The sequence below is a fragment of the Solea solea genome, chromosome 9, assembly GCF_958295425.1.
Source record: "Solea solea chromosome 9, fSolSol10.1, whole genome shotgun sequence".
Taxonomy (NCBI): Eukaryota; Metazoa; Chordata; class Actinopteri; order Pleuronectiformes; family Soleidae; genus Solea; species Solea solea.
In genome coordinates, this window is record NC_081142.1 from 14,352,433 (window position 1) to 14,366,790 (window position 14,358).

The window sequence follows — 14,358 nt, forward strand, 5'->3', positions numbered from 1 at the left end:
AAAACCTTCATCTTGCTGATGGACTTTTGGAATTCACAAGGGACTCAACCCACACTATCAAAAAAGTCAGAGCCCAGATTTTATCATCCAGAGCCGTTTGACATGAGCATTCAGTCGGACCATTAGAGCTTCGCATGAATATAATACAAGGTTTAGCCTGTCGTGCAATTGCACCTCTAATTCTTGTTTCCTGGACATTTTCACCAGGAGATTTGCAAAAGCTAAGGATGTAAGTCAGAGAAGGAGTGTGTGTGTGTGTGTGGGGGGGGGGGGGGGGGGGGGTGTTGTCATCTGGTATAAAACCAAAGCAGCAGGGGAAAGACTCAAACTATGCACAAGGAACACTGTCACCAAGCTCAAGGTAAGAGAGCGAGAGCGAGAGAAGACATGAAGCAGCTGCTGAACATGAGGATAAGAAGACATGAGAGCATGCTGTGGTTTCTGGTGCTGAACTGTGTCCTCTCCATGGGAGGACATGTCACAGAGGGACAGAGAGGTGAGACACAAACAGTTTTAATTTCCTGATAGATTTGAAACTTAATTGACCTCATTTGTATTGTGCAAGCTTTGTCCTGGAAAATGCAGTGAAACACTTATCGTTTCAGACTGTGACTTCCGAGAGAATCATTTTAGACTGCTCGTGTAAATCATTTTCACTGACAAAGAAAAAAAACAATCACTGTGAGAAAATCAGCAACAACCTTTCTTTTATAGCATTTGATTTATTTCCAGTATCTCTTCTCGCTGCTGTGGAATTCATTCAGTAAACAGAGTTGCTCCTGATGAGAAGAACACATTTGCACAGCTTCGCGCTCAGGAGAGTTCTGCTCTCATATGGCTCCTCTGGGAGAAAAGTGTTCTGTGTGATGTGATTGAAGGAGGGATGATGGCTCTGTGGGTCAGTTAGAACACACAGGTATTAAAGTCCCCTGTGTGACTATTGAACACAGTTTCCCACCTCGGAGATTATACTGAGCACGTCTGCAATTTTTCGTTTGCTGGAATTTTAAAAAGTGGGTATAATCAATATTGAACAAAACAATGTATTAAAATGATGACATGGAAACAATGTGAAGAGGATATGTTCTGTTTTGTTTCTAAAAATAAAATGGAGTCACATCTAAAGAGGTCGCGACATCAAAAATGCAAACTAAATCTACCACAGATCTGCCAGTGGGACAAATAGGAAACTACAGATTAATAATGTTGCTCTGCATCTGTTAATGTGGTCACCATACACACTTTTTAACATATGATGTACTCAAAAATAACAACTTATTCATCGTATTTTACCAATTGCAAAATAAACTTAAACGGCTATGTCACACCATTTGTTGATAATATTCGAATTTTCTCGAGTTTTAATTTGATGAATTCCTTTCTTCGATGAGATTTTTAAACATAGTTGCACAACTGGCAAACAGACTTAGTCATGTCAGTGTGATTGGGGGTGGGGCCAGAGATTTCTTTACAGACGTCATTAGCCTCCCTGGTTATTGTAGGACATTTGACAGATGGTTGAAGTTTGATGATCCACAAGGAAAATAAAACAAATCAGATTCAGACTCACACTGTTACATTTTTCCTATGATCTTTCAGCTTCAAAAAAAACCCCAAACATCTTCCAGAAAAAGTTACTGTCCCATACCTGCGAAAGAGATTTCGCAGCTGCGATCAAATGTGCATGTGGGCTGTGGATACAGATAGTGACAGAGGAATGTCAGGAATTGGACTTTGGTATTAGATATGTAATGAATCATCTTGTTGAGGAGGACAGGTGCTGTACTCTCAGGCAGTGGAGGAAGACCCTTCATCTTGAAAAGCGTCTTTCTCCTGCTGAACAATGAAATGAGGTCCAATGGGTTTTGACGCAGTTACTGAATCAGAGAGAATCCTCATGTGTAAATCAGTGTACCTGGTAGTCTGACACACTGAGCCTTAACAGAACATCTACCAAATAAATGATGAGGGGGTGTTTTTCCGCCACACTTATTTCATCTGTATCCACAACTCTGAGTTCAGATGGCACATGCTGCCCAGGAGACATGAGCATATTTGAACCGCTGCACTATTTTAATATGTATATTCCACCCACTCTTCCCTTTTCACTGTTTTTTTCTAATCCAGATGGAGAAATTATCAGTCAGATTAAAATGACAAACATTGCACTGGCTGAGATCAAAGAGCTTCTGAAGCAACAGGTAAATCAAATCATTTATACGTCTCTGCTTTTACTCAAGTTCATCACGAGGTTCTTGGGACACCTGAGTGGTCTTTATGTGTGGAAGAGGAGACAACCAATCTGTCTCACAAAATAATGAAAACATCTCGTGAATGCATTTCAAAACCTTGGTAGCACTTTATTTTGATAATCCTTTGTTGACTCTCTGTTAGCATGTCAACTGTCAACAGATAATCAGTTGGCAAAATAAAGTGATAAACTAAAAACCTTTGCTCAGCCGAGGAATCAGATTGTGTTTGCAAATGTATCTGTCCCAAACCTGCCGTGTTGAGTGTGTGCGCATACATTAATCCAACGATCCACTGTGTTGTTCAGATTAAAGAGATCGTATTCCTGAAGAACACAGTGATGGAATGTGAAGCCTGTGGTGAGTTGACCTGCCAAACAGAAAGTACAAGAATATGATTAGGACAGAGATAGATGTTTGTGCTAAAAGACATTATTGCTTTTCTCTCTCCCTCTCTCAGGTATGGGAGGATTGCAGCCCCGTCCCTCCTGTATGCCAAACCCCTGCCACCCAGGGGTGATGTGCAGGGAGACACCTCAGGGCACAGAGTGTGGCCCCTGTCCCGATGGTATGGAGGGTAACGGTACCGACTGCACTGACGTGGACGAGGTACACGCATAGAAACGACGACAGCACAATACAGCGTTGTGTGTCTTTCTCATTCTGGGCATGATCCTGATGTGTGGGAGTGTATCTGCTTCTGTTTGTGTGTTGATGGCAGTGCACGGTCATGCCGTGTCACATGGGCGTGCGCTGCATCAACACGTCCCCAGGTTTCCGCTGTGGTTCCTGTCCTGCTGGATACACGGGCCCACAGGTGCAGGGCGCTGGCCTCGACTACGCCATGGCTAACAAACAGGTCAGCAGCATTGGACACACGCGGCATTCTTACTGAGGACACTCATAGACATCATGCATTCCCTGGTCCCTTAACCTTAACCCTTAACCACCACAACTAAATAAACAACAAAACTAATTCTAACCCACAAAAAGCCCTTTACAGTTGATAAGAGCAGACAAAATTTACTCAATCCCTATGGTTTGGTCCTCACAAAGATATACATACACACAACACACACACACACACACACACACACACACACACAGTCTGGTTTCCAGACCTTTAGAGGACGTTGATTAACTTACATTACCCTGGAGACTTACTTTACTAGATTTCGGTCCCCACAACATAAGAAATACCTGGAACACACACACACTTAATTATTAGGTGTAGGGTATTTAATAACTATTAAATACACTACACACACACTACACTACACTACACCTACAGTAAATGAACATGAACAAAAATATTAAGATTTTAGCACACTAAAAGAATAAGACTGGCATGTGCTTTTAATAATCACATATACTGTAAGTACATATCTCATTTAGACATTTGAATATGTCAAGATCCTGAGGAAAACAAAACTCTAGCTCTATCTGAATAAAAACACACAGTGCATAAGTCATTTTCCCCTCCCCTGACTGCAGCTCCTCTCTTCATCCATCAGCGACATCTCCTCACTCTTGTCTGCTCGTACAGTACAGTATGTTGAAAAGAACGTACTGGGTTATTTCAGCACCACCTGCCAACACCTTGGCTCTGGTTTCTCTCCTGATGTTGAAGCACGCTGAAGTTGCTGGATGTTCTGTCTCTTTTTTTGTCCCACCAAGGTTTGCAAGGACATCAATGAATGCGAGGGCCCCAACAATGGTGGCTGTGTGGCAAACTCAGTCTGCATGAACACACCTGTGAGTATGAAGACAGGGGATTTTCAATAAACCATGTATTACATTATTATTATGTAATAATGTATTATTATTACATTATGTTACATTTAAGCTTAAATTATATATTTGAAACCCTGTATTTACGCCTTAACCAAACTGGACAGAGTTGTTGGAAAAGTCTGCAGCAATAACATTGTATGAGAACACCCTTAAAATGTATAATTGGATATATACAGGAGATTACACACACAAACATCCAACTAAGCCTCAGTTAGTCTACGTCTCTAAAACCCCTCCTCCCCTAAAACCAATAACGCTGATGGAGCATGTAACATTGTGTATGATCAGGGTTCGTACAGGTGTGGTCCCTGTAAGACCGGCTACATCGGTGATCAGCGTCAAGGCTGCAAACCTGAGAGAGCCTGCGGGAACGGACAGCCCAACCCCTGTCACGCCAGCGCAGAGTGCATCGTTCATCGAGAGAGTGAAATTGAGTGTCAGGTGAACAAATGAAATATTTACACTGTGAATGAACTGGTTGTAAAGGAGGAGCTTTAAAGCTGCAGTGAGTGACCCACGTTTGGTGATTTCGGACATTTCCTTTAACTTCTTTTCACCCTCACTGCTGGTGCTTCTACGTGACGTATGCCCAGGTAATCTTGTACCACACGTGGAACTTTTTGTGGGCAATTTTTCAGCCATACTTCAACAGTTTAGAGCCATCTCTCTTTGCCAGCACTATGCAGCAGCTGGTGTGGTAAGCTGTGAAGTACAGAATCACACAAATGGTGACACAAGATCTAGATACCGCTATACTGAGAAACACATAGAAACGTGTGTGGAGCTGTGGCGGCTGATAGCCTTTGAAACAGCGGAAGCTTATTTCAGGCTCAGTTATCCGGGCAAATAGCACACAACCGGCAACTATTTGTCTCTAGACTTCACTCCCAAACTCCGCATGGGACTGAGACTGACGTCATTTTCACACCTAATAGTCCGCTAGACTCAGTACCATTGGGGAACCTTTTGAATTAAAGTATTCCCCTCCTCGTCTGAGGGCGGCGCTGCATCAAGAATTAGTGAAGGAGAAGACAAGACAAACGATGAACAACAAAAAAAAAATCTATTCTGTAGTCTCGTAGTCTCAAAGGCTTTATCGGCATTGTGTAAACTCATTTGGCTTGCATGTTTTACAGAAAGTTACAGAAAGTTACAGTCGCGCTATCTAAGGTCCCACAAAGCTGCAAACTAAAATATCATGAAACAGTTTCAACATTTCCGAGGCAACTCTTTGAAATATAGAACCTTCGGTACCCGTGCCAGATGTTGTGAAATCACAGGCCTGTTTAAGAACTTAAGCTCACGTCATGTTGTATACAGTGCACAACGGAGTCAGTGAAAACAGTCTGTACAGTTCATAAAACATTTTCCATCCTCACAGTGTGGAGTCGGATGGGCAGGTAACGGCTACCTCTGTGGCCCTGATATTGACATTGATGGGTTCCCAGATGAGAAACTGAACTGTCCTGAGAAGAACTGTAACAAGGTAAGATTCCTTTCTGTTTATGTCATCTGCACAAAATAACATGTGCATGGGTCTTATGTAAATGCAACATGAACATTGGACCTAAAATAACAAGCAAGCCATCATGAGACACTAATGTTTTTGAATTAAATCTAACTTATTTAAGTTTTAATAGCATCTAAACTGAGGAATGGTCCTGGTTTTACTATAAAGTTGCAATCGATTGATCTTAAATAACAATGTGCAAATTTCTCCACAGGATAACTGTCTCACTGTCCCCAACTCTGGTCAAGAAGATGCAGACAGAGATGGAATTGGAGATGCCTGTGATGAGGATGCAGATGGAGACGGGATCCCCAACATGCAGGTTCACACATGAAAAACTGCTTGAAAGAGATAGACGTTAAAGAATAGCCTTTTATATATGCTGCATGTTTTTCATGTCACTTCACTGAAGGAGAATCTAAAACAGCTTGTTCACAGGACAACTGTGTGCTGGTGCCTAACGTGGATCAGAGGAACATCGATGAGGACGACTTTGGTGACGCCTGTGATAATTGCCGTGCGGTGAAAAACAACGACCAGAAAGACACAGATGTGGACAAATTTGGTGACGAGTGTGATGAAGACATTGATGGAGATGGTTAGTATGAGCTCTATAGTTCATAAAGCTATTTAGTCACTGGAATAAGTATAATTAGAGACATAAATACTACAGGACAAAGGGGGACCCACAGTTTGAGATAATTGTGAATGAATACAATCAGCTATACAACAAAAGTCACTGACTTTAATTTCAGGGATCCCCAATCACCTGGATAACTGCAAAAGGGTTCCTAACGTCGACCAGAAAGATCGAGATGGAGACAAAGTGGGAGACGCCTGTGACAGTTGTCCTTATATTCCCAACCCCGACCAGGTCAGATGTCTTCGGTGTCTCTTGGTTTCATACTATTACAGTGGATTCTGATCAGGTGTTCAGGCAATCAGCCTGTCTCAGTCTTAAAATTGCTCAAAAGTGCTCGGATTAGCGTGTTTGCCTGCTGTTTCCTAGTGTGCTATGCTAAGCTAAGCTAACGGGCTGTCGGCAGTAGCATATATATTTACTACATTCAGGAGAGTTTATTGGCAGAAATTAAAATATAATATCCATAAGTATGTTTGTATACGTGTGTAGTAATTTCAAAATGAAAATCATTAGATTTTCACAGCCTGAGAATAAGAAAATAAACTTTGGGCAAGCTAGGGCCTTGCTTTCTGTAGGCCATCATTTTGTGCTGCCATGTTTCTACAAAAGTTTGAAAGGACAAACAACCCTAAACATGCAATTTGTGTTTTTAAGTGGAAGCTCACTACACAAACAACATCCTTTCTGGTATGAGAGGACCACTGTAGTTACCTGACACACTAGAAAGAGAGAGGGGTGAGCACACTTTGGCTAACATTAGGTGGCTAACTATGGTAACACTATACAGTTCTAGCAACTACTCAGCTCAGCATGGCTCAACATACGTCGTTTTCCATTACTATAGTACCTCCGCTCAACGTGTGCGGGGTCGTCATAGCATTTTATAGCGTTAGCGTTTTATACGCTAACTACACAAACTACACAAACTAGTGACTTGTAAAGCAGTTGTTTTCAGTGTACTGAATCATTAGAATCAGTTAAAAGATTTGTTCAGTACTTACTGCATGACTGGAGCACAGACTGCACTGAATAGCGGCGGCGGGGTTGTGATGCAGCTCTCACTAGAGCAGGTACTAAAAAAAGCACCAAGTACCAGGTACTATCCCTAACGGAAAAGTAGAATAAACCGAGTAGAGCCGTGCCAAGTCGTGCTAGAACACTGTCAGCAGATTTTATTTTTAAAAAAAGCTGCTTCCTGCTAACTTTTCTAAAACATTTTATTGTAACAACATCTCGTGTTATCTTCCTCAGATGGATGCGGATAACGACTTGATCGGAGACCCGTGCGACACCAACAAGGACAGGTAATGTGTCAGCTAACCATTCACATTCCACAAAAAAATGTCTCGTCAGCAACAGCCAGTAAAATTCAAACTTCCCTCTGTCCAGTGACGGTGATGGTCACCAGGACTCCCGGGACAACTGTCCAGCTGTCATCAACAGCTCTCAGCTCGACACGGACAAAGACGGCAAAGGAGACGAGTGCGACGATGATGATGACAACGATGGAATCCCCGACCTGCTGCCACCTGGTCCCGACAACTGCCGTCTCATCCCCAACCCTCTGCAGGAAGACCTGGATGGTGTGTAGAAACATATGACTGATTAAAGTCAATTTCTCAGATTTATTTACAACTGTATTTTTGTTTTTTTAATCTCGACAGGCAATGGTATCGGTGATATATGTGAAAAGGATTTCGATAACGACACCATTATCGACCACATCGACGTCTGTCCAGAAAATGCTGAAGTAACCCTCACTGACTTCAGGGAGTACCAGACTGTTGTTTTAGATCCAGAGGGAGACGCACAGATCGACCCCAACTGGGTGGTGCTGAATCAGGTTAAGTGACAGTGCCCCCCCCCACCACCCCACCCCCAATGTTTATGTATTCCCCTCAACTCTTAATCGGATTAATGATCTATTATTGAAAACAAATAAAATGTTTTTGTTTGTGCAGGGAAGAGAGATAGTCCAGACAATGAACAGTGATCCTGGTTTGGCTGTTGGTAAGTGAGCTATTTAAAGGAGCAGTGCGTAAGAATTACTGACATCTAAGTACATCAGAGAACTATGGTGGCCTTCGCATACCAGAAAGGATGTTGTTTTTGTTTGTCTGTTCGGTGGCAAAAGATGGCGGCCTCCGTAAAGCAAGACCCTTAGTCTAAACTACATGTGAAAGCAGGACTGAACGATTGTGAATAAATATCTAACTGCGATTATTTTGACAGGAATTGCGATACGATTCGCGATATCAGAGGAATGGTGATTTTTACATCATTATTCTCATTTTCTGTGAGAAACAAAGATGTTCTCTTCAGTCTGTAGTATAAGATGTGTATAGATCAAGACAATAATTCATCTAAATCAACATTTTCACACATTTTGGCTATAACAAATAGCCAAAATGTACTGCGATTTCCATAAAACTTTGAATAATTGTTCAGCCCTATGTGAAAGGCCCATTGTAAGTTCACAGAAACCTAACAATCTCCCAGACGTTACACACTCAATTTTCAAAAAAAGATGCAGTGTAGCTGGTATTAAAGTATTCAAGTTGTAAATGACTAATCTGTTTTTAGCCGCTCATATGTGTGCAGGGGAAGACCTGTTTTAGCATGTGTCTGCATCTGCAGGCGCCTAATCTCTGGTTCAGATTCTTGTTTGGTGATCCTTCGTCTTAAACACTGAATAAACTGCCAAAGCAAATATTTGAAAGTCAACTGTGACGGACTGGCAACCTGTCTAGGGTGTATCCTGCCTTTCGCCCCATGTCAGCTGGGACTGGGTCGAGCTCTTTCCGTGAGCCTCAATGGATAAAGTGGTTAAAAATGAATGAATGAACGAACAACTTGTGACAAGCAGCAGCGCCCTCTGCAGCCAAATGTGCTTGTCAACTAGCTGAGTTTTGAGTTTGATGGTTACTGCATTGTCCCCACTCACTGAGCTCAAACAAAGATAACAGATCATCAGTGAGAACTTGCTGGGCCTGATTCTACTACTTTAAGCTGCTGACTATCATTAAGTAAAACTAATTTCTTCCAGGAGGTTGTGTCCTTTAATCAAAGTCAGTGCAAGAACAGGTGTTAAGTGCACAGAGAGGCCACCATTCTGCATGTTATCAGTCACAAAAACACGATTTTGAAGCTGTTTTGAAGCTATTATTAGGATATAGGTCAGGCTAGGGTTACTCTTGCATAAATAACAAGCAAGTGGTTATTTGACTGATGCACCTGTGTTTCTAATGCTGTCGATTACATGGCCTTGCTCTATATTTAGCATTTGTTTTCAGTTCATTCATAATGTGGGACAAATGCAAAGCATCATTAATAGGCCAATGTGTATATTTATTGGTATATAACCTCTCTAAACACTGGCCCAAACAGAACTAAATTGTGTGCATTTTTTTTCTCCTGACAGGTTACACAGCTTTCAGTGGCGTGGATTTTGAAGGGACATTTCATGTGAATACGGTAACAGATGACGACTATGCGGGATTTATCTTTGGCTACCAGGACAGCTCCAGCTTCTATGTGGTGATGTGGAAGCAGGTGGAGCAGATCTACTGGCAGGCAAACCCGTTCAGAGCTGTGGCAGAACCTGGCATCCAACTGAAGGTAGCTCTCTACTCCATTTTGGGTTTTTTTTTCCCGCACAATTCATGTTTCATGAATCCAGAGACTTAAGACTTTGTCACTTCCACTTTTGAAAAGGCTGTGAAGTCAAACACAGGTCCTGGCGAGAATCTGAGGAACGCCCTGTGGCACACCGGCGACACCAGTGACCAAGTGAAACTCCTGTGGAAAGATGCTCGCAACGTTGGCTGGAAGGACAAGACGTCATATCGATGGTTCCTTCAACACCGGCCTGCCGACGGTTACATCCGGTACGACTTTGTGCCACAACAGAGATGAAACAGAAACGATACAAACAAATGTGTGAACATCTACAGACTGAAATATGGGATGTTGTTACTTGCTCTTTGTTGCCGTGCAGAGTTCGTTTCTACGAGGGTCCTCAGATGGTGGCAGACACCGGCGTGGTCATAGACGGCACGATGAGAGGAGGTCGACTCGGAGTCTTCTGCTTCTCTCAGGAGAACATCATCTGGGCCAACCTGCGCTACCGCTGCAACGGTCAGAACAATGTAGTTGTGTGTACTCAAACAAGATGTAGCCTACAGTAGTAGCATTGAAGAGGCATAATAACACTCCTCCTCAAACACTGTAACCATATAAAAACCTTTAGCACACATTAGCAGCAGTTAAAGCCAATTTTCAGCCATTCTCCGTCACTACCCTAAAAACCTGTGTGCGTCTGTTGCGTTGGTATGGACGTGTACACAATACTTCCTCTAGAGGGCAGTGGCGAGCACCAAGTTGCAGTCATCAACATACATAGCGACCATTACAAAAGGGATTATTTTTACTGCGCTTGATCCGAAATAGACTGAAATGCAGGCGGAGTTCGTGTTCGACCACTGAATGGAAGTCACATTTAAGGGGAATATTACTTGTTGGGGGGCCACATGGTGGTGTAGTGGTTAGCACTCTCGCCTTGCAGCGAGAAGACCCGGGTTTGAGCCCCGGTCGGAACAAGGGCCTTTCTGCATGGAGTTTGCATGTTCTCCCCGTGTGTGCGTGGGTTCTCTCCGGGTTCTCCGGCTTCCTCCCACAGTCCAAAAACATGCAATGTGGGGATAGGTAAATTGAACACTCTAAATTGACCATAGGAGTGAGTGTGAGAGTGAATGGTTGTTTGTCTGTATCTGTGTGTGGCCCTGCGATGGACTGGCAAACTGTCCAGGGTGTACCCCGCCTATCGCCCGATGTAGCTGAGATTGGCACAGCACCCCCCGCGACCCTCTGGCAGAGGATAAAGCGGTAGATGATGACTGACTGATTACTTGTTGGTGTTGCCGATGAGCGAGATCAATTTTTTAATATTTCTGTACGTCTGCCGAGACTTTGGACAACGTAGCCCCCTAAATTAAACCATAACGCACCAGTGAGTGAAGCCAAGCTCCTGGCTGTCACTCTTCTGTGGGCTTTGACAGCATGTTTTACAGTTACATTTTCCTGACTGATTGGACTGTTGACTCTATACTGCCCCCATGATCTCTGTTGGTAGTGCTCCGTTTCTCCGCTGCCAGGCACACGATTACGGACAAAATAAACGCAAAGTATGGACGAAAGGCTCCATCTGTCTCCGTCTTTTACGTGGAGTACAAAATGTGTCTTACCTTGATTCAAAAACACAGTTAATTCATTTTATTCAAATAATCCTGGAGATGAGGAAATTAAATAGCGAAGAAAGCTGATAGTGGAAGGACTGCAGCTAAATCAATATGTCGTTTAACTACGACCAAAATGGTGAAAATGTCGCTTCTCTACATGTTAAAGAAGTGGCTTCAGTGCTTATATTTATATTTTGTGCAAACGGTGACCTTCACAGACTTTGGTCCACACCAAAGCGCTATCACTAAAGAGATAGTTTTCATTGCTTTCCACAGACTTTAAAAATATCCTGAATTTACGTGCGTGTGTGAACGTGTTTGCCGGTGTTAATACAAAAGACAGACGTGGATGTAGAGGAGGTGAAGCATTGTGTTTTGTCTGGTTTCAGATACTCTACCTGAGGACTTTGACACCTACAGAGCCCAGCAGGTCCGGTTGGTGGCCAGATGAAGCGTGGGACAACAGCCACGCCTGCAGGGAAATTCAGGGAAACTTTCCAGTGCACGACGACCCGTGAGGAAGAAAAGAAACATCTCTGAAGTGAGATGACGTCAGTTTGACTGTGCTCCAAACTGGGCACAGAGAAGAGGAACCTTTGCAGCAGTAAACACTCTTCAGAGGGAACTAGCACACAAGAGTCAACAAATATCCATCAGGTTTCCAAGGAAATCTGTCTGAATAAACTAAATATCAACTATATTTTAGAACTTTCAATGTATACTTTCTGTAAGAAGAGCTATTGCAAAGATTAACATATCACAAATGAATAAAAGTGAATTTGACTAAATTATGTGCAGCATATGAATTCATTTTAGTTTGGAGGATTGTGTATATATCTCTGGTCAAGAGTCATCAAAAATAATATTTCTTATCCTATAATGTATCTTTGACACTCTTCAAACTCTATAAATGGAGATTTAACAAGTAAATGAACGTAAATGAACACGGTTATCACATTTTGACTTTCAGTAACAGACGCGACGTCTTTCAAACTCAACAGCTTTTAGTGGAAATCAACATTCTGAACATTTCACAAGCATGCACATATCCAAAATAATCTTTTAAATTTTGCATTTGGAAATACAGTTTACAAAATAGAAACAATAGCAAAGACAATATACAACAGAACCGGAACGTCATGCATGTACACAGCAACACGCTGCGATGTTGTAAAATGACACTGGACAGTTGTTTTTTTCTTTTTTTCCTTTTAGATCAGCATCGTTCTGCAAATCAAGACTATGTGCAGAGAAAAATCTGTTTTTCCACATTCAATTTAATTGACAGGTTTTCTTTCGTCTCATAAACAAAATGGTCACATAAGGAGAATCACATGGCAACAAATAAATAACTACAGATCTTTACTACAACGTACGGGACGACAGTGACATAATGCTATTCTCACTATAAGTTTGGAGGGGAACTTAAACTGTGTTTTTCCAGAGCTGTGAACTGTAGTAATTAAGAAAACGTTATTAAAGGGACATGAAAATGAGACCTCCAGTTTTTTTTTTCCCCCTTCAGCCTGAAAAGTTTGTTTTGGTATTGGAATCAATAAAGTCTTAATTTCATGCTCCTTTAGATGTTTGGCTTCAGCCCTGATGAACAAATGCACCTTTTTCTTCTTATTTACTGCCTTTTGATTATACAACTAAAGTTGTATAATCAGGTTGAATTGAATATAACTTTTGCTTTTCCTTCCCTTTGTGTGAAAAGTGAAAATAAGAGATTTACTTTTACACATCTAACAGCGCAGCATAATTGATCGACCAGAACTAAACATGAACCTCCATTTTCGTGTTGAACTAATGTCAAGAAAGGGGACTTTTGACTATGTTTGGTTCAGTTAGGTTTGGTCAAAGTCAAGACATCAGCTGTATCTAAATGTCCTGTTTTTCTTCCTGCACCGCTGAGGCAGCAGCAGGTTCAGGCTCTAAAAGTGTCACAGTTGCTGCTGGCGCTGCAGCAACAACATGAGCAGCTGCGTCGAGGCTAAAACTACAACTGTAAGGTCAATCTTCTGATGTCTGTGTTTAAACTGTGACTCGCTGAGACTGCTTTCACATGTGTGTGTGTGTGTTTGTGGGGGGGGGGGGGGGTTCGGGCGGGGATGACCAACAGAGAAATACATTCGGAGCGCCGTTCCTTCCCAACACGAGAGCGCAAGCTGCACTGGAGTAAGCCCTTTCTAGAGTTGCATCTCCTAAAAACTGACCAGATCAAAAACAAACAAACAGGACAAGCCAAAATAGAGTTCACAAAGGAAAATAGAGAATTCATCTTTTCATTGACGTTAAAATATATCCGGTCTATACATCTGTAATGAAAGAGTCAGCATTCACATCGGGCAGAACAGTCCCTGCTCAAAAGCCAGGAAGCCACAAATAAAGTGCCAAGCGACGAGTGGACAAACCTTTGCACAAAAACAGACAGAAAAAAAACAGAACAGAAATACACTGACATGATAGGCAAACAACATAAAACAACCAAATCTGATGTCTGAAAACACACGTCACCTCAGCAAAGGGATAAGGACCTGCTTCATGTGATGTGTCTATCATGTCATGCGGTTGACAGATTATTTAAAGTCCACATATGCAAACAACCAGTGCCCGTGCTAATCTGCAATCGACACAAGACGTAACCTGCTTCCATTTTTCGAGCCAAAGCAAGATGCCCTGGTGCAGGAAGAGAAAGTGTAAGAACGAGCAACAGTGAGAAAGACTCAACTGAGGTGCAGAGTGTGAGAGAGAGGAGAGAGGAGAGAGAGCGAGAGAGAAGCCCGGAAACCAAAAGCTCAGGGTCATTTGGCAACAGGCAAGACACTGCCAAAGAAAATACATTCTTTTATCATTTATGGAGTTACCGTAATACAGAGATGGAGGTAACAGAGTCAGGACTTCAGTGTCGCACAAAACAGACCC

General features: G+C 42.3%; 1 protein-coding gene across 1 annotated transcript; it reads left to right on the top strand.

Annotated features, from left to right (window-relative positions):
* Positions 1-330: 330 nt before the first annotated feature.
* comp (cartilage oligomeric matrix protein) lies at positions 331-12,221 on the top strand. The gene is made up of 19 exons (XM_058638544.1): positions 331-496; positions 2,128-2,201; positions 2,558-2,609; positions 2,710-2,858; positions 2,971-3,108; positions 3,927-4,004; positions 4,332-4,484; positions 5,425-5,529; positions 5,768-5,875; positions 5,992-6,151; positions 6,309-6,427; positions 7,448-7,500; positions 7,586-7,779; positions 7,861-8,039; positions 8,158-8,206; positions 9,618-9,814; positions 9,911-10,083; positions 10,194-10,333; positions 11,823-12,221. Exons 1-19 carry the CDS (start codon positions 331-333, stop codon positions 11,882-11,884), a joined length of 2,349 nt encoding a protein of 782 aa, XP_058494527.1. The 3' UTR covers positions 11,885-12,221.
* Positions 12,222-14,358: the final 2,137 nt, after the last annotated feature.

Bases quoted from the DNA above. Each gene is read 5' to 3' on its own strand.
- comp (XM_058638544.1), top strand. From the start codon at position 331: ATGCACAAGGAACACTGTCACCAAGCTCAAGGTAAGAGAGCGAGAGCG. The intron at 497-2,127 runs GTGAGACACAAA...TTTCTAATCCAG, and splicing joins TGTCACAGAGGGACAGAGAG to ATGGAGAAATTATCAGTCAG. The intron at 2,610-2,709 runs GTGAGTTGACCT...TCCCTCTCTCAG, and splicing joins GATGGAATGTGAAGCCTGTG to GTATGGGAGGATTGCAGCCC.